General features: G+C 41.3%; 1 protein-coding gene across 1 annotated transcript in view; it reads right to left on the minus strand.

Annotated features, from left to right (window-relative positions):
* Positions 1-26871, minus strand: part of RYR3 (ryanodine receptor 3) — a 555495-nt gene that overhangs the window by 279738 nt on the left and 248886 nt on the right. Inside the window, exons 6-10 of the mRNA XM_081507033.1 lie at positions 21859-21971; positions 20300-20399; positions 17415-17508; positions 11968-12042; positions 9089-9245 (exon numbers count right to left, since the gene is read on the minus strand). Coding sequence (XP_081363159.1) covers positions 9089-9245; positions 11968-12042; positions 17415-17508; positions 20300-20399; positions 21859-21971 — 539 coding nt within the window. The remainder of the gene's footprint in view (positions 1-9088; positions 9246-11967; positions 12043-17414; positions 17509-20299; positions 20400-21858; positions 21972-26871) is intronic.

Consider the following 26871-nt stretch of genomic DNA (forward strand, 5'->3'; position numbering starts at 1 on the left):
ACTACAACTGTTAAATATGAATAATTATGGTGATTACCAACAGCTCATAGTTAAAATAGCACATATTCCTCAATGATGAGTTATTATGATCATTTCACTTGTTTTATCACTTTTCATTGATTTAAATATGACTTTGCCAAAATAAAATAAATAGTAAGATTTGTTTCTTTAGAGTCTCTAAAATAAATGGATCATTATTGATAATAGAATGGACTGTCTCTCTGTGTCTTTGCTTTTGCAAAACGGCATCAACTCCCAAAGTTCTATGGCCAGCATTGTTGGGACTGCTTCCAATTTAAAGAAAAACAGGAACAACAAAAATGAAAACCAAAACATACAAACAAACCAACACTGAAGCCAATTCTACCCAAAACTACACAACAATGACACAGCTTAAAGAAATGAGAGCATCCTGAGACAGAGAAGCTGGACTTGGCTGATCACAGGTGGGTGAGCTTCTGACTTAAGTCATGAACTAATGCTCTTCCCTCTGTCTTCATTTGAATGTGGCCCAGATGTATTTACTCTGTGGCTGGAACTTTCCTCTATGGAATCTTCCTATGGGAACCTTCCCATATGATAGGGGCCTTTTGATCACTCGCATTCAGTAACTCCCCAATTCCTACAGAACACAATTCTCACCTCTAAAGTTCTTATATGCCACATGCTTTAACCAAACTGGATTATGTTTGTATGTCATATCAAGTATTCCCCCTCCTGGGCCTTTACTGACATTACACTCCTTGCTCGGAACGCCTCTACTTCATCTCTGCATTTTTACATCTCATCCATCAGCCTTTCCCAGATCCAACTGTGCATGTCCTCTGATTTCATGGCACCTCCCTTACTCTCTCTCAAGGCTCTTTACCATCTTCTGTGATAGGAATCTTTTGCTGGTAGACTTCCTGTCCCCTGCCTTGTTGGAAATCCTCCAAGGGCAAGATTGAGGTTTGTTGGTCTTTACATTTCACACTAAGCTCTGCTAGGCTGAAAATAATTTGTTTTTGTTTTATTGGTCAGTGGGCATCAATTTATCTGTGTATCTGCATCAACCTTCCATATCTTAGATGATGAGTGGATTCTAAGAAGGAAAAGGTTACTTGGCCCTAACGATGTGTTGAAGAGTAATAATCATCATTATCCCTTGTCTCCACTGAGAGTTTATAAGGAAATGGTTGTGACCACATAATAACTGTCACATAAACATGTATTTAGTTTAAATGATAAGTTGCTGCTCTCCAGATTGATTCAAAATTTCTGGGACAGGAAAGGTAACTGGAACGAGTATTTATTTAATGCCTACTTTGAGCAAAGCATTTTTGCCAAGTACTTTACAATGACAACACCATCATGGGAATTTACCAAGGGCCTACACAGTGATATGTATTATACATGACATTTAAAAAACATTTTCTCTAAACCTTTCACTGGACCTGCTGTTTTTTATTTCTCCTACTTTATAGATGATAAAACTGAGGCTTGCAGAGTTGGAGCAATTTGTTCAAAGCTCTATAGCTTGCAAGTAATGAAAGGGAATGCAAAACCAAGTGTAAATCCAAAGCCTGTTGGTCATTTGAATATAATTTTTTGAATGGTAACCATCAATACAGTTAAGCATTGATTATATTAATGTTTTAGGTATTAGGATGCTATTAAAAAGAAGTTGAAAATATATGTTATTATTTTATGAAAAATAACTCTGGGTTCTAAAGTACAAGCTTTAGGAGTCACACACACAAACCACTAATGACAACAAAGTGATAGAGTTCATACTGAAGGTGCAACTGGAATTTGGAAGAGAGAAAAATTCACCGTGCCCGGGGACTTCAGGATGCTTTTATACCAATCGCTGCTTGGTGTGAGCATGGCTAGGAGAAAGAGGAGAGATGACGAATAAGGAAGGGGACAACATTCTAGTAAGATAGGAGTAGTGTGGCAGGGAGAGTGGTGAAGTCCAGAAAAGACCTGAACAACAAGGACCCTGACTTTATCCTACAGGTGCGCGTTTCTCAAACTCATGCTGTTTACAGACTTTCTGTGGGAAAAGAGGACTTTCGACAGTACTGTATTTTCTTTCAGGAGGTAAAGGGAATGTTAGGATTGTATAAACTAGATTGTTATGAGTCTTACAGTAAAAAAACAAAGAAGAACAAACGGAACCAAAACAACCTATTCAACTGTTTAACATAGCATTTTAAATCTTTTTCATAAATCATTGTTTGGAACACCTCTTGGGAAAAGCTATTGCACAGGTAATGGGAATCCACTGAGAATTTTAAGCGGGGAAAATACAAGGGTTGTATCTCAGAACAATTGCTCCAGCCACAAGGTGAGTGATGGGTTGAAAAGAAACAAAGACACAGAGACAGATTAGTTTTTGCTATGGCAATAGAAATCTAGCATGATATTTGGATCAGAGTAGGTCCTAATTCATGCTTATTACTTAGATAGGAATTTTTGTTGAACTTGACATATTTAAGCCACCTATGTCCACAGAGGACAAGAAAGCAGCTTTCCACAGACAGGAAGCAACCAAAAAAGATTCAGAGGAAAAGGCAACATGGGAAGATGGACCTCATTCCCGGATGCTGGGGTCAGCCACCAACACAGTGCTGGTAAGATCGCTGCTTCCTAAAACTCCTAGGACTAACTTTCAGAGATTACCTTTAGGTTCACTTTCCCACCAATATAGTCCCCCTTTGAACTTCAGATTTCGAGTGGGAGGTCTTAGAATGGCCTTAGAAAAATTTCACACTGCAGGACACTGCTAGGAGCCTGACTGGCCCCAAGGCTGGCTGCAGAGCCTCTGCCGGTGGGAGGCCAAGGACGGCCCTCCGCTGTTTCCAGCATGCTAGGGGAGCAGGCTTGTCTGTCTCATCAAGGAAGATGCATGTCCTGGGCAGGTCACTTTGCTGGACTCTTTCCTCCATCTTTTCTCATCAGTCCCTCCCTACACAATTACCTTCAGGTAAGCAGGACTCCTGCCACTTCATGTATAAGGAAACGGTCTCCCAGGTCATCTTCCTGGTCTCACAAGAGTCCTTCAAGACACACTTCTTCACTCCTGTTTTTTGTTTGTTTGTTTTGCTTTTACCATCAGGGACAGGAAGGCGAAACAGCAAAGGCAGAGCCAGGATTCAAACCCAGGTTTCTTCTACTCTGAAGCTCAAGGCTCTTCTTGACTACCTCTCTGTCTGGCCCACTTGAAACAATTAAGACTTGGGAAATTGTCAGTTTAAATTCTTAAAATGCTTTGTAGATTTTATTTAAAATGAAACTGCAGGGACTTCCCTGGCAGTCCAGTGGTTAAGAATCCGCCTGCCAATGTAGGGTACATGAGTTTGATCCCTGGTCTGGGAAGATCCCACATGCCTTGGACCAACTAAGCCCGTGTGTCACAACTACTGAGTCTGTGCTCTAGAGCCCGAGAACTGCAACCACTGAGCCCAAGTGCTGCAACTCCTGAAGCCCATGTGCCTAGAGCCTGTACTCTGCAAGAAGAGAAGCCACCACAATGGGAAGTCCATGCGCAGCAATGAAGACCCAGCACAACCAAAAATAAATACACAAAAATTAAAAAAAAAAAACTGAAACCGCAGGAAGTGGTGGTATCTGGGGACGACTGAATCTCATGTTTTGTTCTTTCCCCTTCCCTCTGTACCCTCTCTTTCCCCAACTGAGAACTTGCAGAGCAAGCAAGGGGACAGGCATAAACAGCACTAGGTCAGTGCCCATGATTTCACAGAGGGATACGCTGCAAACCCAACTGCCCTCTTGTTTCCGGCGGGACCGCTGAGGTTAAAGAGCAGAAGAGGATCCGGTCTACAAGCATGCTTTCTGCACACAGCAGAGAGAGTGGTGGGCAGTTTTTAAAGGGAACATCATTTTTGGCCAAGAACACAGATCTCAGGATATAGCAGACAACATTTGACAAATGTTGACTGAATTGAGTTGCTTTTATACACTGAGAAAAAATTTCCTCTAATTGAGAACAGCGATAGCTCTCTGCCTTTCTGTAATAAAGGAGGCAAAATTTGAGATTCTATCTCAATCATTCCAGACTTATGGTAGAGTCATTAAAAAATAGCTAAGAAGTGAATGGCTTCATATAATAAGGCTTGCTTTAACATTATTAATTCATCCTTCCCTGAAAGGAACTGAGTGTTATAAACTGACACGGAGACATGACATCTAAACAGACAGCATTGCTGCGCCAGAGTAAATATTAAATCACATTACCCAACAATCCTTGGGGAATGGCCTTGCAATGTCAAGACCATAGGAAAATGATGCGAAATCAAGTTCACAGAAATTTGACTTCGATGTTCAAATTAATGAATCTCTCTCCTTGAAGGTTTGCAGGGTTGTGTTGTGATTGAAACTGATTACACAATGACTATAAAATTCTATGAAGAGGATGGAGGTTAAAATGGAAAGGATTTCACTGTGTGACCACACTAACGCAACCTTTCAGCAAGTGATATGCAAACTTACTACACGCTCCACACTGTGTGGGGTGCAAGGGTGCAGAAAAGGCGGGCAGAGGGATGTGTGCTCCTTGTCATTAGGGGCTCCCGGTCAAGTGAGTGATGGCTATAATGGGGTCATGAAAAGGGCCCTTCTGGAGGAGCGGGGAAAGGCTTTCTTCCCATGAGGGGCACTTGACACTTGTCTGCAGAATGAGGAGGAGTTTGCTGATTATAGTACAAGGAGGGTTAAAAGGTATTCTAGCTACAGGTTTAGCTGTGAGAAACGATACCATGTTCAAGGACAATATATACTTAGTATGTTAGAGCTCAAGGCAAGCATGAGCTGGTGGCCAGAGATATTGTGGGTGGGAAGGCAGGGCTTGGCTCTTAAAGTCTTCACTGAATTTGTTACAATATTGTTTCTGTTTAATGCTTTTGGTTTTTTGGCTTGGAGGCATGTGAGATCTTAGCTCCCTGACTAGAGATCAGCTCCGCACCTTCTGCACTGGAAAGTGAAGTCTAAACCACGGTCCTGCCAGGGAAGTCCCCAGCAGTCGGCTCTGAGAGCATCTTTCACGACAGACTTCAAATGAGGTGCAACTAGAATAAGAATTGTGTTCAAGGTTCCACAGAGGGTAGACGTGAGTCAAGGCCAGATCTAGGTGACTTGGAAGCCATGCTCTATCTGATACCCTACTCCTTCCAGATTGAGGGAACAGGTGCAAGGCTGTAATTCAGAGCCCGCAGCAGCTCCCAGACCTCCACTTTGATTTGGATCTCCTGGTGAAGGAGAGGAATGTGAGCTCTGACCAAGATCCCGTTCTGCTCAGTCACACAGTTTGCTCAGAGACCACAGTTTGATTCCATTTGAACCAGGCAACACTGCAGCTGATGCTTTACCTTGACCCCTCCCAGGCTCAGTCATGTCCCTGTCCTGTGTGTACAAGATTCACATGGATACCTGCCATCCTCCTCGTAAGGGCATCTTGCTGAGGATGTGAACACACACCTGCAGCCGTCTCCAGGCCCCTGATCATGTAGTCATAGCTGTCATGGGCTAACGCAACCTGACAGGAAACATGGGGTGGGAAGCCCATCACTGCCAATGACTCACAGCCCAGCTCACCCAATGTCCTCCTAGAAATGTAGGAGCCTAAATGGCGCTCCTTCCAGGAGGCTCTTCTCTTGTTTTTCAGATTATTCAGCATACAGAAAAGATCAGATAAATGCTCCCACTCAATCTCGTTCACAGAGGTACAAAGAACACACTATCTCCCCCTCTCAGCCTTCCCAGTGAGTCTCCCCAACCCCTGTGGCACCTCTCAGAACCTGATACACTATTTCAGACAACTTTCTGCTGTCTGCTCCATCACCTAACACTTGGCACAGCCGAGAGCTAGCAAGACAACGCAGCACCTTCCTGTTGTTGAAAACCAGAGCCAACTAATCCCTCTGCTGGGGAACATCACTATTCCCCAGTGAGGAGAAGCACAGTGGAGAGTGTATTTAAGGCAGAGAGCCTACGCCAAGCATGGTAAAAAGACATTTACTGAGACTTCCCTGGTGGTCCGGTAGATAAGAATCCACCTGCCAATGTAGGGGGCACGGGTTCGATTCCTGGTCCGGGAAGATTTCACATGTCATGGGCCAACTAAATAGTGCACTGCAACAACTGAAGCCCTAGAGCCCATGCTCCTCGACAACAGAAGCTCCCGCAATGCAACTAGAGAGTAGCCCTCCGCTCATTGCAACTAGAGAAAGGCAGCACATAGCAGTGATGACCCAGTGCAGCCAAAAATAAAATAAATTTTAAAAAGACATTTACTGAGGAGGAGTCTGGAGGTCCAGAGAAATCAAGGCACCTCTAGAGTTCTGCCCCAGGAGCTCTTCAGATTGCTGAGGACAGAACTACCAGCTCCCACATGTTCTTCCTTCCTGTGCAGCTTCATGGCTAAGATGCCCAATGCCCTGCCCACACAACATCCCAAGGAAGCCCAGATCTCCTGGGGGAAGCAGCCTTATCTTGATTTTAATTTCAGTTTCTTCCAAATTAAAATAAAGGCAACTGGGCTGAATACTGCTGCACTGAGAGATATCTAACATCGTGACACCAATGAAATGCAAGTGCACTGCCAAATGCACAGGACAATGTGACTCATGGGAGACTTTCTGTCCAGCCCTGCCATGTGGGCAGCCCCCTGGTACCACAATGCCTTTCAGTCATCTGCTGCTGGCTTCCCTGTGCATGGGAATCAGGGGGAGATAAGCAACGAGCCTTTTGAGGGTAAAATGTGCTCACAGGCTGGAAGTGGTGCCAAGTGAAAGGAGTGTTATGAGGACCCTTTGTGGTGCTCTGAGCCTTTCTGGCTTCCCACAGAGGCTGCAGCACAGCGCTGAGCCATGCTCCGTGAGGCTGAGCCAAGAAAGGAATGGAAGGGAAGAGTCCCCTTGGAACAGGATCCTGCCAGCTGCCTGGAAGGCCACCTGACTTTTCTGCTGTCACAAAAGAAGTCTCTTTCTGCAATGGTAAAGGTCTCCAAGTCGAGGTTTGTCCAGGGCTGAGAAGACCAGAATGGAATACTCGAAGAGGGGACAAGCCAAGCTGGCATCCTAAGGAAGGCATTTTCTTGGTCATCAGCCACGATGAGTCACTTCTCATCTCCCGCCCCTCCCTGGCTTCCCCTGCCTGCCCTCCCTCCGCATCCCACATCCAAGTTGTCTCTCAGGGAAGAATAGAAGATTCCTCTCTGCTCTTAGAACTTTCCTATTGTTTTGTTTTGCTGCTCCTTTTAGCCAATGGCAATGCCCTAACTCATTTCCTGGAGGTAAAAATGTTTTACTCCATGGTCATAAACTTGCATTTAAAATCCTTCTTGTGTGGGGAATCTTAAAAAAATAAAAGTGACGGTAACATAAATGGAGATGTGCTCTGAGAATCCAAATGGAGTCAAGGAGCTAACACGCCATTAGAAGAGAAGCAGAGAGAAGGAGTTGCTTGAAGGAAATTTAGGGCAGAAAACTCTCATTTCTTCTTCTTTTTTTTTTTTCGCCACACTACGCAGCATGTGGGATCTTTTTTCCCTGATCAGGTATCAAACCCTTGCCTTTGTGTTGGAAGCTCGGAGTCTTAACCACTGCACTACCAGGGAAGTCCCAGGAAGCTCTCATTTCTTAATCTTTGAACAATGGGTGTAGTAAAGCCTAACTCTGATAGAGGGTAACTAGGGGAGAAAAACCTCTAAGCCAAAGAGATTCTCTGCCTCGAATACTTTAGGAACGTAAAAGAGGGGAAAAGGAGTCTGACCCCCTGCTTCAAGGAAGGTGGTGCTGAAAAAAACTGGCCTCTTCTGATTCATTATGAAACAGAGATGTCCCCATGGAAATTCAGCTGTCAGCCTGACACCAAGTCCTACACAGACGGAATCATCAATAACCCTTTACGGAAATTGTGTTGAGAACACAAATCAAGATCTGTTTCTGGAAAGGAGCAAAGAAGAGTGAAGCTAGAGATGAAACTCCCGACGGAGATGCTGAGCCTCTTAGAAAGTGTGGGCTGCTATAACTATGCGTACACTGTGCAGAGCCCTTCTCATGCTTGGGTGCTCTTTCCAGAACAATCATAAAGTGACAGAGCACCAAACTGTACATTAGGAGCTAGCTCAGCATGTGATTCTGACCATCCAGCTAGATCAGACTCTGAGTGACACAGGGTCAAAACTTGGCTGACCGTTAAAGACAGAAGTTAAAAAAAATATTTCTCTCTCTACACATCAAATGGCAAATCTACATGTTTGGGGTTAACCTAGCTACCACAGAATCTGCTCTTCATGGAGGCTGGGGAGGCACAACGGAGCTAAGAGATCTGCAGAAAACAGACAACCCAGGAAAAGGAACTAGTAATTCTGTATAATACGAATAACTGCAAGACGATGCCATGTCCAGAATTAAGGCTTCTCTGCATCTCTCTGAGAGAAATTACATCTTTTATTTAAATAAATATAACACTGAAACTCATGCCTCCATGTTATCTTTGCTATATGGGAGTGAAGCAATAAGACTTAAGTCAAGCAATAAGACTCAAGTGAAGTTGCTCAGTCATGTCTGACTCTTTGCAACACCATGGACTATAGCCTACCAGGCTCCTCTGTCCATGGAATTTTCCAGGCAAGAATACTGGAGTGGGTTGCCATTTCCTTCTCCAGGGGATCTTCCTGACCCAGGGATTGAACCCAGGTCTCCCGCATTGCAGGCAGACGCTTTACCATCTGAGCTACCAGGGAAGCCCTAATAAGACTCTAAAGTATTAAAAACAATTCAGAACGTATTAAGCAATAATAACATTTTCCAGTAGCCTCAGAGCAACACTGTCCATTCTTGTGATCCCTTTTGTTTTTTAGGGCTTTCCACTTTCCATTCAAGCCTTTCTCTCTTAAGACTTCAATCTTCATCCAGGGTACACATTCCTCTATGAATTCAATTTAAAAGATGAAAGAACAAAGTATTTATCATTGGTCTAATTTCCAATTCCATTTTGTTCCAGCCTATTTTCTTTACAATCATAGTTCTACCTGGAGGTTTCAGAGCTTTCACTTAGAGAATAAAGTCTAAATCCACCTCACCTTGGATGCTCGAAAACAGAAAGCTGTGGACTTGGTGTCTGACTTTCCCTGGTCTTGCAGTATAAGGCCTTGGTCTTCTGTCAAGGCCAGGTAGTGGCCTGTGGTGAGATGCCGGAGTCGGAAAGCCTGTCCCCATCTGATGTTACTGCCACTCCAGCTGGACAGATGAAAGAGAGAAGAAATTGCATTTACACAAAAATAGGTCTTTTTCAATATTTATCCTGTGCATTTTTACATATGCTCTGACTCAATACCCTTCTAGGGTACATCCCCTGACTCCTGGCTTGCTCTAGGATTGTGTATCTGCCTACAACTCGTCACTTCTCAGACTTCTGGCTAAGATCAAGTGTCCGTCTACAACGCAGCATGGCATTCTCTTGTGATCTCTCTTCTAACCTTGAAGGTCACCGACAAGGAACATGGTCCTGTGGGCAGGACCATGGTTTAATGTAACTGGAAGTTCTAAGCTTCCAGTTTTTCCTTCATTTCACTGAAATGTCCTGATGCCAAAAATCACACACAAAAATGAGAAGCCCACTTTTGCAGAGAAACTTGTTTCTGGACAAGTGAAGCATTTCCAAATGCACGATCTCCACTCAAGTATTTTACTACCACCACTAATTTGAAAAGACACACACACCCCTATGTTCACTGCAGCATTATTTACAATAGCCAAGATATAGGAGCAACCCAAGTGTTCATCAACAAAAAAATGTGGCATATATGCATGCACAATGGAATAGTATTCAGCCATAAAAAAAGAATGACATTGTGCCATTTGTGACAACATGGATGGATCTTGAGGGTACTATCCTAAGTGAAATAAATCCAACAGAGTAAGACAAATACCATATGATTTCACTCATACATGGCATCTGAAAAACAAAACAAATGAGCAAACAAAACAACACAAAATTCACAGAGACAGAGAATAGATTGGTGGTTGTCAGAGAGGAGGCAGGTTGGGGAGTGGGAGAAATTGTTAAAGGGGATCAAGAGGTACAAACTTCTAGTTATAAAGTAAATAAGTCATGGGGATGTATGTAAGGTACAGCATGGTAGTAATATATATATTATATAATATATATAGTCAATAATATACATATAATATATATATTAATAGTAATATATATATTATTGACTATCAAAACAATTTGAAAGTTGCTAAGAAAGTAAGTCTTAAGAGTTCTTATTGCTAGAAAAATTGCAATTCTGTAATGGTGACATATAATAACTAAACTTACTTCAGTAATAGTTTTTCAATGTAAACAAATGTCAAATCATTATGCTGTACACCTAGAACTAATATAATACTGTATGTCAATCCTACTTTAATAATGAAAACAATCCTCTCTTCAAGAGAAATAAGAATATTTATGCAGTTTACACTCACCAGGGAGAGACAAATAATAAACAAACAAATATAAATAAGTAAATATTGTAGCATGTTACAAGATGTTAAATTCTGTGGAAAAAAGTAAAGCAGAAAAAGATGATTGAGATAAGTGAGAGACCATGCTGAATGGGTTGTAGAACCATATGGTCCTACATCAAAAGGCTGGCATTTAACACAAGTCATGGTAAGTGCTAGGGCAGAAATTATTCACTGAATAATTTGTATCTAATTTATCTTTTAAGTTAGAACGAAATGTTTCAAAAATACATGTATCAATTTTTAAAATGACTCTCCTCTTGATCTAATTCTTTGGAGTACCAAAGAATCAAATTACATTAATAGAAGCCTTAAATTCTTCATGTTTGAGACTCTGGGGAAATAAAGAACCATAACTAGAACTATATATACATATTTATTTTTATTTTGTAAAAAGTTCATTAAACAAGAACCAAGCTCTAATATCCTGAAAAAAACAGAGTATGTTGCTATAAAAACTTCAACAGGCTTGAAAGAGAATATAAATGCCACAAGCCAGCTAACAAGAGGATACTCCTTAGGACACCATACTCTTTCAGTCAGCCTCTTCTAGAGTTCCTCAATAAAAATTTTGAATGTACCCATATGTGTGTGTAAGTGAAATTCTAATATTTTCTCCTGATTGCCAATGGATTATCTTGAGGACCCCCTGGAGCCATATACTCCCCCACCCACTAGAGATTTTATTTTGAACATGTGTTCATGGAGAGACGGAACAGAGAGCTAGAGGGAAAGACAGAGAAAGAAAACCAAAAATGGCCACACTGACCCTCTGCTCTTACCTCGAGCAGTTTAGCTCTAGCCTAACTTGTGATCCCTCTCAGGAAAATAAAGGTCCAGAGCTTAACTGAACTCCTCTGCAGTAGAGATGCCATATTTTTACTCAAGTACCTGTCTCCAAAGTCTTGGCGTCCTGTTCCTTCCAACCAATTGTTTCTGACAAGTTCTGGTAAATACGGCTTCCTTCAGAGCTACATGTCCAGTGATGTTTTAGTCTTCCCTACCTCATGCCATCACAGCCACCACTCTGTCAATTAAAGCCAACTTTGCTTTGGAGCCAACAAGGCTACGGGGAGGAGGAAGACTCACCTGGGTTCCAGAGAACCTATTTAAGAAAATAAATGGGAGAAGAGCTTTGATGGCATTCAGTGGACATGTCTATGCTTGCCTTTTATAACATAGCCACTGCAAGGGTAGCAGGAGCTGGGGGCTTGGATCAAGCAATAGAGCCTGCTAACTTCAGAGTCAAAGCAGAAGTCTTGGAAATCGTGTGTGTGAACGCGCTGTGCTTTAAAAACAAAGTCACAGACATTTCAGAATTTACTTCTTTGCCAAGTAACTTCTGAGAGTTTGCCAGCTGATGTACAACAAATGTAACATTTAAGACAATGGGATGTCCTGGAAAAAAAGCAATCTTGAAAAGAATTCCACCCTGAAGCTCCATTACCTTATCCGAAGGGGTTCCACTCTCCATAGCGATCTGGCTCTCGTGCCAGCTCCCCCGGCTTCATAGTATATCCTCCTGTGAACAGAGGTCGAGATTAGATCCTCCGTGAATGATGTTGATCAGCACTGGGCAGGGGACAGTTCCCTGCAGAGGCTGCTCAGAACACTCATCCTAAGCAAAATGAGAAACGAACCTCAAAGAAAGACACAATTTCCTATTCTCTCTTAAAAGAGAAAAAAGGTGCTAAAGGGGAGGGAAATGCTCACCACATACACGTCATGGACACTCATAGACTGTCAGGTGTACAGTGAAAGGACTGTCTCCATTTCTGCATCAGGAGTCAAAACAGTCCAGGCACATATCATCAGACCAAGTTCTGAACGCTCCGTTTCTTTCACATTCAGCTCCCTGACGCAGTTTCACATCTTTAGAAAATGTATTTGTACTTGTAAAACACACATGCAGTACAGTGTGAACTCATTTTCATTGTTCTAGGAAGCTGGGAACAAAGCTTTATGCTCAGCTACTGTAGTGTTCAGGGTTTTATTACTATACTGTTGTCCCCTTTCCTGCATTAACAATCATCTTTTTTTTTAAATTAGTTTATTTATCTCTTTTTTAACTTTACAATATTGTATCTGTTTTGCCATATATTGACATGAATCCACCATGAGTGTACATGTTTTCCCCTTAGAAAGCCCAGAGATAAATCCACACACCTATGGGCACCTTATCTTTGACAAAGGAGGCAAGAACATACAATGCAGAAAAGACAATCTCTTTAACAAGTGGTGCTGGGAAAACTGGTCAACCACTTGTAAAAGAATGAATCTAGAACACTTTCTAACACCATACACAAAAATAAACTCAAAATGGATTAAAGATCTAAACGTAAGAACAATCATCTTTTAAAGTGTTTTTAACCAAAAGTTTTATTTTGGAATAGCTGTAGATTTATCAAAATGTTGCAAAGATAGTCCAGAAAGGTTCTGTAAAGTCTCACTCAGCTTCCTTTATAGTTATCATCTTACAATACCAAGCAGAGTTGTCAGAACTAAGAAACCAACATTGGCTCATCATTGCTAATTAAACTCAAGAGTTTATTTTGATTTTACCAGTTTTTCTATTAATTTTGTTTCCTGTTCCAGGGTCCCATCCTGGATGCCACATTGCATTTATTGTTATGTTTTCCCTGTTTCTTTTGGTCTGTTAGAGTTTCTTGGTATTTTCTTGGTTTTCATGCCTTTGCCAGGTTTGAAGAGTACAGGTCAGGCTTTTTGTAAAAATGGGTTTGTCTAATGTCTATCTGATGATTAGAAAAGTCTATTTTTTTAGATCTGTACAATAGGGACCAACTCATCTATATCAGATTATGAGGAATTAAATGAACTATCCTCATTTAAAGGTATGTCTCATGAAGAGCGCTCCCTGATTACTGGGCATACTCAATCCAGATACTTTCTGAGAATCCTGTGACTTTAGATTAAGACTGATCATTTAACTTCATTTAATTTCACTAATTTAAAAAGATACCTCTACTGTACAAGGTTTGAATGTATCACTACTGAATTACTCGAACCCCAGGAGAATCTTGACCTACGTCTTCAGACAACAGTTAATCAACAGAGGGGAAGAGGAAATGTGTGGTAATTATTTCTTTCTCCCAGGAAGTAATACAATTATGAGTTGGTTACAAATATTAATTTTGGGTGTCAGGTAGACCTGAATTTGAATCTATTAGCTGTGTGACTTTGCCAAGTTCCTTCAAATCTCTGCGCATCAGCTTCCTTGAGACATTCCGGTATTTAGGTCACAGAATAGTTGTGAGCATTTAATGTGGTTTCTTTAAAGTAATGAACGTGTACAAAGATGTTCACGGATGTGCAAAATATTGTGTACTATTGATTTATCCAAATTTTATTTATAGACACTTATAAACATCCATGGAAAGCTACATTACATGGCACAAAAATATAATAAAATACTACATCAACCATAGTTAACTTTGGTTGGTAGGATTATAGAAGACATTCTAAACTTTTTGGAAATGTACATACTAACAGGAAATATGTAGTAAATATTTAAAAGGAAGCTCTAGCATCCCAGGTGTCTCTGTGCCAGGCCCAGAGTAGTAATGAGGCTGCACTGACCTAGCCTCACAGGAAAATTTGTTGAGATTTTCACAGTTGTTTCTCCATCCTCAGTGAGAGCAAAAGGATCTCTCAGGTAGAGAGGGTGCAGCAGGTCACCTTAGGTCACATGACTTGAGGACTCTCTGCCTCTGACATCTAAAGAATTCTAGAAGGTTAGTTCTTCCCACCTAGGAAAAGGAGGCAGCTTGCTCCAGTGAATCTTGCAAGGTTACAGGGGTTGAAGCAACCTGTTCCCATTCTCTAAAACAATTACCCCAGGAGAGGAGGTGAGTGGGTGGGGAGCTGAGGTGCTCTGAAAGAGTGGCTGACAGCTCAGCCTTGGTTTCAGTAAGTGACTTACCCCAGGGTGCTTGACAAGCCTAAGGCAGAGCCAAGGATCAGAGCTCAGGATGTTAGATTATTCTTTTGGCTTTGCACCCTGGGACAGTCAGCCTCTCTTGCGGGCCTGGCTGCTCTCAGGTTTTACAGGCAATACAAGCAATTTCCTCTGGAAAGTCAGCCCCATTGCAGTGGAATCACTTGCATGCTTTCTTGGCTGTGGGGACCTTCTAGAATATTCTCGATTTCCTATTTCTTTGCTTTCTCCTACATTTTGGTATTCCTGGCCATCCTGGCCCATTCTGGGGATTTATCTGATGACACGTGACAATGAGGACGCTTATCACTCATCTCACAAAGACATCAAATAATGCCAAAGCATCCTGTGTTGAATGAGAGACAAGTGACTACAAAGATCCAAGTTCCAGTACAAGGAGCCATTGCTGACAACCCAGTCTCAACCCTTTCATGCTTCCTTACAAAGGAAAGGAATAGCCTTTTATTTTTATCTATTTATTTTATTCCAAAATACAAATTAGCTCACATGAAATCCTCAGTCAAAAGAAAGCTACCTTTACTCTTAACTCAATGATGGAATGCATGCCTGGCTCAGGGGCCCATTCTGGGAATTCCTCTCCCCATCATCTTCTTTCAAATTCTTGTCCAAACTTCCCTTTGGGTCAGGATCTTGTTGAACCACTCAACAGGAATGCCCAGAAAATGACAAGTTTCTCCAAGCAGCAGTTTCTGCCTGGGCTGCTTCTAATTTCATTCTAAATGTAATGACATGTGTGTGTGGGTATGTGTGTGTGTGTGTGTGCGCGCACGTGCTCATGCGTGCCCGTGGAGGTGGGGGAGTGGGGTAAAGGGCATGTACAGGTTATTTTAATTTTTTCCAAATTTCTTTCCTTAAAAAAGAATAGGAATAAAAAAAAAGAACTGGAATGGAAAGAACTAGTGAGTTTCAACATGTTCCATTTTAGATATAGACAACTCTGCACAACCTACTCACAAAATTTCAGTTCTGTATCTACCTGCAAGCCTTCTCCTTAAGGCAGCAGAATAAAATATTACAGAGACAGCACTTGGGCTACTGCACAATCTTACAGTTTAAAAAAAAGGAAAAGAAAATTGTACCTGAATAGGATCATATGACGTCATTTAGCATAGGGAATCTTTAATTCCAAGGGACATCAACTCAGCCTCTTTTCTACTCAGAGATAATAACTGTGAGCCACGGGACCAGAATTAATCTGGCACTTGCCAGAGGTCTGTGCTTTATGTGTCCTAGACACCATTCTGGGTCACTTCTGGTTCCCACGAAGGGACACACAGAGGACAGTGAGTAGGGAGAGGCTCAGAACAATAGACATTGTCAATGGATGGGCTTCCCGGATGGCTCAGATGGTAAAGTATTTGCCTGCAATGCAGCAGACCTGGGTTCGATCTCTGGGTTGGAAAGATCCCCTGAAGGAGAGCCTGGCAACCCACTCCAGTATTCTTGCCTAGAGAATCCACATGGACAGAGGAGCCTGGGGTTGCAAAAAGTCAGACATGACTAAGCAACTAAGCACAGCACAGCATTGCCAATGGACAGTTTCTAAGATGTACAATAACACATTCAAGCACAGTGCTCCTGAGTGTCATTTAGGACATGAAATAAGGAAGGAGCCCTGGCTAGAGAGTTAGCATCTCTGGTTTTCAGGGTCCCATCTGAAATCATCCAATGTGTGACCTTTGGTAGGAGCCTGAGTTAGACAGTTTCTAACATGTGTGGATGTGAACCTGTGTTTCTATCAAAGTAAAGAAATGCAGTTAATGAGGTTCCCACAGATGTCATGCAAAAACAAAGGACGTATTAGACAGCCGGGAGATCAGACTCACTGTCGTCTCAAGTGAAAAAGTGAAAGTGAAAGTTGCTCAGTCATCTGACTCTTTGCGGCCCTATGGACTATACAGTCCATGGAATTCTCCAGGCCAGAATACTGGAGTGGTTAGCCTTTCCCTTCCCCAGGGGATCTTCCCAACCCAGGGATCAAACCCAGGTCTCCCGCATTGCAGGCAGATTCTTTACCAGCTGAGTCACAAGGGAAGGCTAAGAGTACAGGAGTGGGTAGCCTATCGCTTCTCTAGTGGATCTTCCCAACCCAGGAGTTGAACTGGGGTCTCCGGCATAGCAGGTGGATTCTTTGCTGTATCAAGTTGAGTTTAATTTGGATCTGAGACTTGAGATTTTAAAATATACCAGGGTTTCACAATTACAGGGGCCAAGCTTATACTCTGTTCCTCTGTATATAAACCAAATACAAAAGGATGCTTCAGCATGAAGTTAAGATCTAGATTAATATCTTCCGTCTCCTGACTTTGAATTCTGGGAAAGCATCCACTGAGAGGATAAATAGAGGACCAGAGAAAGCACCATCCTCAGCAGCTCCCTCTACACACTCCCTTTGGCACTGTCCTCTGCTAAATCCAGCTCTGTCTGGATACTGACATTTGGTTTCTCCAATCCTATTTGGTGATAAGCAGAATAAAACCACTGAACTCCATCTTCATAGCACATAAAAGGGGGAGTAACAGAGATGATCTGCCTTTGAAGAACCTGGTGAATAATTTATGTAAGTGCACAGACTCACTAGAATGATTACCCCGATTTCCATCACCAAAATGGGGGCTTCGGTCTGCAATTAAATCTACCAGAAACTCCTCAGATTCCGGAGTAACCAAAGAAAACAATGGGATTGAAAAGCATCATAGAATTGCTTACCTAAGAAGCAGCATGTGTATATAGCTATTCCTGTGAGCAAACTTGAGTATACTGCCTTTCCTATTTTACAACTGCAACCCACGACTGGACAGAAGTCTGTCAGTTAACCAACACTTACAGAATTCATAGGCGGACATATCCAAATGCAAAATTTTTAGTCTGAGTCACCAGAGACAGGAGACAAGAGAAGGAGGAAGCTATTGGCTTACCTGTGCTGGGAGTCATTCTGGTCTGTAGATGGTATCGTCAAACACTCATCATGACCATGGAAAAGACGTACTACATGCCCACCAAGTAGGTATCCTGTAAGAGAATTATACCCTACCATGAGCTGACAGGAAGCTGAATGATGAGAACATATATGAGTCAGTTATTTTAGAAAACACAAAGAGAGAAGCATTTGGGAAATGACCGATTCCACGAGTTCTGGCCTCAGGTAGAAAATCGACAAGAAAGTCAAACCAATTCTAACACTGAATGTTAAATAGGCTTTCAGAGATGAGCAAGTCCAGTATCAAAAGGGAAGGTGAAAACAATGTCAATCCATGTCATTAAAAGCCAAAAGGTCACCTGTAACTGATACAATGTATATCAACTATGCCTCAATAAAATAATACCACATTAAAAACACACACACAACCAGAAGGAAATTTGAGTTGCTACTCTTAGGAAGATAAGGATTCTCCAATTGTTGAGGACATAAATATATCCAACACCAAGTTCCTGGATAAGCTCTTACAATGTTGATGTGTATATTTTGTGGTAAGTTTCAAATCAAACTGCAGTCATGAGAAAGTAAGATGATATGGGAAAAGGAGAAGCAAACTGTTATTCTGAGCTTTCTTAGGAGTAGCTAGTTTTCGAATGCGTTGAATAAACACAGATCAAACCTGAATGCTCTTCGAACACCAAGAGAGGGCAGAATGACATTCCAGAATCCCTGAGTGGCCAAGCAGAGAGGCAGCTATCACCCAGCCCTCAGCTTTCACAATAAGGAAAGGAATCTCAATAGCCATGGAGTTCAGAGATGGATAGGAAACAATGAACATCAAGGACATGATGACCAATTAGTCTTCAAATAAACTGCAAGTCTCCATTTAAAAAACACGGTAGCAGGAGAAAGGCCCCAGTATGAACTTTACTTTACATGAAGAAATGGAACTTGACATCCTTTTGAATTAAAATTTCTCCCAACTAGTCTGTTCTCAGGAGACATGTGGACTTAATATGTTCAATGTCTGTATCAGGATTTTGAGAAAAATCACATAATTAGATCACTCTAGGGGCTGTGAAACTATTTTGAGTGATGGATTATAATAGTAAGAAGGGGAAGTCATGCCAGGGGAGAAAAAGGTGTTATCAACGCATCTTATACAGGGATAGTCTTGATATTCCCGAGTTTATTTTCTCCATCTGTCCAGGTAAGGCAAGTTCTTCTTAAGCTTCCCTCAAATGTTTAGAAGTCATTTTCTCATTTTCCTCTCTTTTACTGTACAAATATTTACAATTGTATACTTTTTTGCATTAAAATAATTCATGATATACTGTAGGGGAACTGTTAACAGCCAACTTATTTAGAAAGCTAACCCCTTCCATGATCACGTTCTTGATTAAATGATCTATCATCTTATGACGGCACAGCCATGCTCCATTTGCAGCCCATCATTTACAGTCCCCAGGCTTCTCCAATCAATACTCTAAGGCACAGAGGAAACTGCCAAATGCTGGTGCATCACAACATTGCTTAATTGAAATATACCAGGGCAATAATCAGGAGAGAAGGGTCATGAGGAGGATCACTCCTTTTCTCAAGGGCTGAAGTGGGTTTCTCACCAGCAGATGCTGAGAGAGCATTTTGCACAGAGTCAGATGATGCAAGTGATCAGTTGCCCAAGCTCTATCACAACGGCACTCAATACTTCTAAAAGCATTGTTGTGAAATGATTTGCAATTAATTAATCTCCACAAACCCTTTGTGGGACTGGGCATTAATATTATCCCTGTAGTGGAAATGAACAAAATTAACGTGGAGAAGATTCGTTCAAAACTTCCTCAGGGAAGATTTTAACCTGGGATTCCTTGGTTCCTGAGAGAAAGGGAATGACTGACAAAACATTTAGAGCAGTGGGTGAATTCTGGTGTGAAAGAAGAGCGCTGAACACATCCTGCCTTTGAAAAGCCTTCCTTCAATTGCCAAAAGAGTTAAAAATTTGCTGTATCCTGATTATTCAAGTTAGCTGTGATGCCTCCTGAAACTGGGGTATCACCTTGACAACTCTCCGTTTTCCAGCATCTTCTAATAGAAAGACGTTTCACAGACTCAAGATTTAAAATAGGGTTAGAACCTGTGATATGAGTATTTTTAAAAAATTCTGATCTTGCTATAAAGTGCTAGAATGTTGGTGTGATAACCTTTAGGTCACTGGCATTTGATTATCCTACTCAGCAGTGATATTACCCGTGAGTAAAGTAAGGCCAGTGTATTTATTATATAACTTGAAAGGTGTTACTGACTTTGCCTAGCTCCAAAAAATAGAACATGCTGAACAAACTTTGATGATCTTACTTCTAAGGGAAAAAATAAAATATGGGGAAAATCCCATTTGTTATTTTTAAATGGGCTTCCATAAATATAAGTAAAAACAAATGGCCAAATATCCTTTTATTATAGCGAAAGTCCTCCTCCCACCTGTAGAGAGAGATGCATTGGGGAGAAATATAAAAAATATCACCTTCTTGGCAAATCATGTCTTCTAAAATTGAACGTGCTAAGGTCTGTATACTTATAACCATAAGTAAAACTGGAAAGTCAGTCGGAGAAGGTATGTCTCCAAGGTCCTGAACGCACGCAGTGCCAAAACAATGGTGCATTGAAAGAATTGAAAAATCATGTCAGAAGTGCTCATGAAATGAGAAATCAGGACAGGAAATAATTCATATTAACATGAGAGAAAGGAATTCGGGTAAACCAAAATCATACTAAGTGGGTACTGAGACACCCGTGCCAGAACTGGAAAGTCACAAAAAAACGTCAATATACACAGCAGAAGACAAACAGGCAGGCTGAGAGCTGAATGCACAGAAAGAAGCACACCTTCTTCGACGCTACTTCCTGAGCACGTAGGATGTACATTCCAGAGTGTCTGCATAAAGGAGGCATCCACTTGTATGTTACCATTTGATATTGAGAGATGCTGCAGCAGAAACAGAAACAAGACATTCTTTAAATCACCAGGCCAGTCCTGACAGAAGCAGCTCACCTAGAATTTCAAGGTTTGAATTAAACAGTCTTACTCTCATCAGGCTTTTTCTACCTAGACTGTGGGAGATTGCTCCACCCCATCTGGAAGCAGCTTCAAAGATGGGATGGGGAGGGAGGTGGGAGGGGGGTTCAGGATGGGGTACACATGTAGACCCATGGCTGATTCATGTCAATGTATGGCAAAAACTACTACAATATTGTAAAGTAATTAGCCCCCAACTAAAATAAATAAATTTATTTAAAAAAAAAAAAAGAGAGCTAGCTCCAGACAGCTAGCTAGCCCCTTCAGGATGTGAGGACACAATGAGAAAGTGCCATCAATGAACAAGAAAGTGAGTCCTCACTAGACACAGAATCTGCCAGTACTTTGATCTCAGACTTCCCAGTCATTAAAACTGTAAGAAATAAATTTCTGTTGTTTATAAATCAAAAAAAAAAAAAGTGGGACACTTTATTCAGGGAAGAGGAAGTATTCAGCTACAGAGGTGGCAGACATGCTGACTTCATCCCCTCAGCTGGATCTCAAATTCAACAGGAAGTTACAAAATATCAATCCTTGGCAGGAGAAGGGGACTCACAAATGGGAAAAATTAATCCAGCCTTTGGTGGAGGCAAAGTAAAAGCTGCTGGCAGAACTGGTGCTGAGAAGCTTAAAAACTTATCTCTGACATTTCTCTGATCTGTAAGGAATTGCCCCCATCCCTTAAGGGCCTGCTGTCATTGCTGCTTGACATCTTGTATGGTATGCAAGTACCACTACCAGGGGCAAAATTTCACCTGCCTCTTCCAACCACTGTGACATCCCACACTCTGAAACATGTCCAATTCTCTTTCTCCCTCCAATTATGTTTTTATACCCAACACTTTCTGGCTTGTTCCTAATTAGACAAGAGCTAACCAAAGTGATAAGCTGAGTCCCTGGTGGCTCAGATGGTAAAGAATCTGCCTGCAATGCAAGAGATCCGGATTTGATCCTTGGGTCAGGAAGATCTCTTGGAGAAGGGAGTGGCTACCCACTCCAGTATGCTTGCCTGGAAAATTCCATGGACAGAGGAGCCTGCCAGGCTACAGTCCACGGGGTCACAAAGAGTTGGAAGACTGAGCAACTAACACTACTATTAAAGGTAACTAATGTGTCAATAGTTGGCTTTTTAGGAAGTGCCTGGGGGCATTTAAGCTGGGAATAGTGCTTTAATCTAAAAAAAAAAAAAAAAGTTACATTCCAGGCCCCATGATAATATGGCAGGAGAGAGCATTTAATCATGTCTCAAGTATACTGTGTAAAGGTAATCTTATCCTACCCATCTGATGTGGTTCTGTTTTCCCTGGCCATCCATTCCTAAAAGAAACAATTCTGGAAATGAAAGATGCCTGTGTTAGGAGGTACTTACAAGGTATCTTTCAGAGGACACACTGACGAGGATGAGGTCATCACCAATTCGAACCTTTTCTCCCTCAGACCTCTGCTTGGAAGCGGGATGAATGGTCCACCAACAGGCTTCTCCTACAAAGGGCTCCTTGAGTTAGTGACTGCATCACAGAAGTCAGTGTCCCTAACTCTGCCCCTCATTATCCTTCCTCCTGATGAGAATCCCTGAAACACATACACATGCACACACATGCACGCACCCTCCAGACCTCAATTTCTATTGATCTATAAGCATTCCAGTTACCCCCACATCTGCTCTTGAGTATGTTTATCATTTTCATTTTCTTTACAAACAGAAGGACAGTGTTTGGAGAATACTGGAGCCTAAAAGCTATAGAAGTCTTTGAGTATTTTTAATACATACAGAAAAATGATATTTTTTTCATATGCACCTACAAATCTTTCAGAAATAACTTCATTGGTCTACTGACCACTTACAGACCGTTATCTTTGCCTCACCCCTTCCCCATGAAATTCTACTAAATCATCAGTAATTCCACTAAAAAAAACCCAGAAGTTTTCAAAAGGTCTAAATCTATAAGGTTTAAGATAGCAGGTGAGAAATTAATAGCAAAGGATAAAAATTAATATTTGGGGAAAAGGAATGTCGAAAGATGCTTTTAGCCAAGACAAAGCTACAACTCCAGTCTCTGGGTGAGAAAATGGATTGAGAAGTTGATCTTAAGAAGTAAGGCCATTCCTGCTACATATTCTCCAGGAACTCTGTGGAATTGGAGGTAACAGTTCCTTGTGAAGGCAACCATAGAAGATGGGGTTGAAAACAGGAGGAGTGGCTGAAAGTTTTAAGGGAACATTTGATCTTTTTCTCTATCCTGCAGGCCAAGTGAATCTTCCTCCTCAACTCTACAGAAGAATAGAAATGATATCCATGGAATGACAAACCACTCCAGGTATCAGGCACTGTCAGACATGGAAGTAAAGAGTATGGCTGCAAATGGAGATTAATTAGAATTCTGTGCTCTGATTAGTAAAATCTCAGCTCCCTTTCTTCTACCTCCATTCCTCAGCTTCCAGAATGCCAGCTGTGATGCTGAACCACCCCCGACCCAAATGAAGATTACTGTTTAGTTTGGAAGCAAAACTACCCAACAAAAGCCATACTGCTGTTTGGGCATATCCAGGTCCCTGCTAGATTATCCCAAAGTGAAACTTAAGACATGGCAAGCCACTCACACAGTTGGGGCTTCCTGTCGGCTTTTACTGCCTTGATCTAAACATTGTCTGGGACCAAGGATAAGCTGACATGTAAGGAAAGTCTCTAACATGAACAACAGGAACAAACCAAAAAGTGGGCAAAAGGGAAAAATGAAGATTACAGAGAGCTAAATATAACTTCAAACAAATCTTAGAATTAATAATCTCAGAGACATAAGAAAAAGTAACATTCATGAAGCAGCTAGGAGAGTATCCATGAAGGGTTCCTTCAAAGAAAAAGAAATCTCTTTGATCCTGAAAAAGAGAGAAAGAAACAGGAAAGTTATAGGATAAAGTTGAAAAATTCTCCCACAATGAAGAATGAAGAAAAGCAGATTAGAAACAAGACTGCAAAGAAAATTAGAAAACTGACCTAGAGGAGTTTCAGAAAGCAGTAAGAGAACATAAAGGGAGAACATTAACTAAGAGATATTTAACTTTTCCCAAGGCTGAAAGACAAACATTTTTAGAATGAAGGGGCCTGCAGAGTCCCTAGCACAGTGGAGAATGGACACACACACACACACACACACACACACACACACACACACACGCACCAGGGTCCACTCCTGTGACACTAAGAACAAGAAAGAAAGATAAAAAAAGAACAAGAAAGATGCAGGACAAGACATAGCACTGTGGAACTGTAGACATCAGGGCAAAAGAGAAGATCCAGATAGCTCAGAAAATATAAACAGGTCACACACAAAGGATCAGGAAGCATAATGTGGACAGATGTCTCAACAGCCAGACCAAAAGCTAGAAGAAAACAAAAAACCTTCAGGATGCTGAGAAAAAAATATTTCCCATGTAGAATGCTTCTATGAATTACTTGTAAAGCTGAAATCAAGAAACTTTCAGACAACAATTTGTCTCCCATGGATATTTTCTGTAAAAGCTACTGGAAATGGGCTCCCCCCAAATGGTGTGATCAACCAATAAGGGAGGAAAACATGAGATCTGGGAAATACAGAATCTCAGAGAAAGGAAACAGGAATTTCCCACATGATGGTGTATGTTTCCAAGAAGATGAAACCAACAGAATAGCTATTGTGACTGAATCTAATCAGGGTCAGTTACTGTTCTATGGGACAGTTTGGAAATAAATGACTAGGTCACGGAAAGTAAAGCAACAAACAAGGCAATTAGTGGAAAGCACAAAAGTAATACCGTAAAGTGAACTGACCATAATATATCATGAGTCTCATTTGCAAATAAAAGTTACAGTTATGCCAATGTAAGTAGTTAATATTGATTTGGTAGTTATATAAAAAATAGGTGTAAATATACTAGGAGGGTGGAAGGAGAAAATAGAGAAGAGAGGAGCACAAGAGGTAAATTTTTATTATTCATTTAGGACATCAATATATCATACCCAATCTGGAAAGAGTAGCTAAAGAGCAATAAGCCATATGACTTATGCACAGTGGGAAACATATTGAGGAGCTGAAAGCGGATGCCTGAGAGAAGTGGGGATCCAGAACAGGGAGGGGCGCAGCAAGAGGCAGATGCTTTCAGTACGCAAAAGAGCACTATGTCTCTCTTTAAACTATGCACAGGTATTACTTTGATTCACTTTGGATAAATAAATATGATAACATTGATTACATTTTAATTAGACTTAAAATTTTGTAACAGAAGAAGTTGGTCTCTATATTCGAAGAGGAAAATAACGGGTGTATATCCCCCATGTGCATTGGACCACTGAGGGGGACCAGGATGAAGGGGTCCTAAAGAGATGCATAGGAGAGGAGCACCTTTGCTCTTTCTGCCTCTCCTGGGAACAGGGCAGTGGTCTGCAGCCCAGGAATGGGCCAACCCCCAAGTCAGTAGGGTATGTGAGGGCCAGTTGAGAGTCCTAAAATACCTAACAGTACTTCCAGTGTTTTTTTTTTTTCCCCATTTTTTCCCCAATTCTAAATGAATCCTAAATCCATGTCTAGAAAACAACAACAACAAAAACTTTTGAAAGGAAAAAAGAACTCCATAAGCAAAACCAAGGGCAAAATGGTCATCAGTTCTGTTAAGTCAGTCAAATCATTTATTATCCACTGTGCAGGGGAAAAGCTTCCAGAAATATTCAAGAAACTGCTTCCAAACTTCTCCTCACATTCTTCTAGAGATTCAACTCAACTATTTGTTTTCAATTCAGAAGTAGCTTCTGAGTCAAAAGTGCATTCCCAGGATGACCTGGGTTAAGGAAGGAATGCTTTTCTGTCGTTCCTGAGCAACCCTCCTCTTAAAGAGAAAAGATTCACCCCAGGCCATACTGAACTGTATCTGACCTACCGGGAAGTTCTCCCCCTCCCTCACATATTCTAAGCTGACTTTCTTCAAGAAGACTATGAAATGGGTTGGGAATGAGGGAGGTAAAATAAAATATTTTAGGCTCTAGGTTTTCAGGAACACCTGGTCAACCCTGTCCCCCTGTCTTTCTGCCAACGTCAGCTTCTGAAAAGCCAGCTTGAACCTGGATCGATGCCTGTGTTTCCCTTATCTGTTAGCAGAATTCATACCAAGTTCGGCTTTAGGAATTTGGGGTAAAAAAGTGCTAGAATGAGCAATATTCTCTGCTATTTCCCTATATTTTTATTGAAGGCGCTAGTAACTAAAAGAAACAAAAAACATGCGTGTACCCCAATGTTCATCGCAGCACTGTTTACAATAGCCAGGACATGGAAGCAACCTAGATGTCCATCAGCAGACGAATGGATAAGGAAGCTGTGGTACATATACACAATGGAATGTTACTCAGCCATTAAAAAGAATACATTTGAATCAGTTCTATTGAGATGGATGAAACTGGAGCCCATTATACAGAGTGAAGTAAGCCAGAAAGAAAAACACCAATACAGTATACTAAGGCATATATATGGAATTTGAAAGATGGTAACGATAACCCTATATGTGAGACAGAATAAGAGACACAGATGCATAGAACAATCTTATGGACTCTGAGGGAGAAGGTAAGGGTGGGACGTTCTGGGAGAATAGCATTGAAACATGTATATTATCATATGTGAAACAGAACACCATTCCAGGTTCAATGCATGAGACAAATGCTCAGGGCCGGGGAATTGGGATGACCCAGAGGGATGGGATGGGGAGGGAGGTGGAAGGGGGGTTCAGGATGGGGAGCACATGTAAACCCATGGCTGATTCATGTCAATGTATGGCAAAAACCACTACAATATTGTAAAGTAATTAGCCTCCAACTAAAATAAATAAAATTATAAAAAAAAAAAAAAAGAAAAAACAGGTTTCCTGAACACATGACTAGCAAGTGGCTATTTCTCAAATTTCTTCCCAAGTCTCAAAAAGTCTAAAGTCATTTTACTGGTATAAATAGTATGACCATATATGACTTTTCTGATTACGTGCTCCAAGACAGACAGCTGGTTTATATTTAGAGGTCAGCTTACACTCGGAATGTATCACTTCACTCATTGTAATTTTCAGCAAAGGTTGACAACACCTTAGAGGAAATTATATTTTAAGAATAACACTTTAGCTGAAAACAAAGCAACCTCAAATCATATTCAAATATAATCTGATTTTAGTAGAACAAACAAACAAAAAAAACCAAACTTAGTGGGCTGAGGCAGGCTCACTCTTCTGCTCTGTATAGAAAAGGGAAGAGGAAGAGAGGTAGGGGGCTTACCTCAGGTGTTCTCGGACATGACTGCGTATGATCCAGAAATAACAGATCCAGGGTAAACTCTAGATACCTTCCCCTCAGATTTTTTTTTTATAGATGCTC

This window comes from Giraffa tippelskirchi, chromosome 7 (genome assembly GCF_054371585.1).
Source record: "Giraffa tippelskirchi isolate mGirTip1 chromosome 7, T2T-mGirTip1v1.2.pri, whole genome shotgun sequence".
Lineage (NCBI taxonomy): Eukaryota > Metazoa > Chordata > Mammalia > Artiodactyla > Giraffidae > Giraffa > Giraffa tippelskirchi.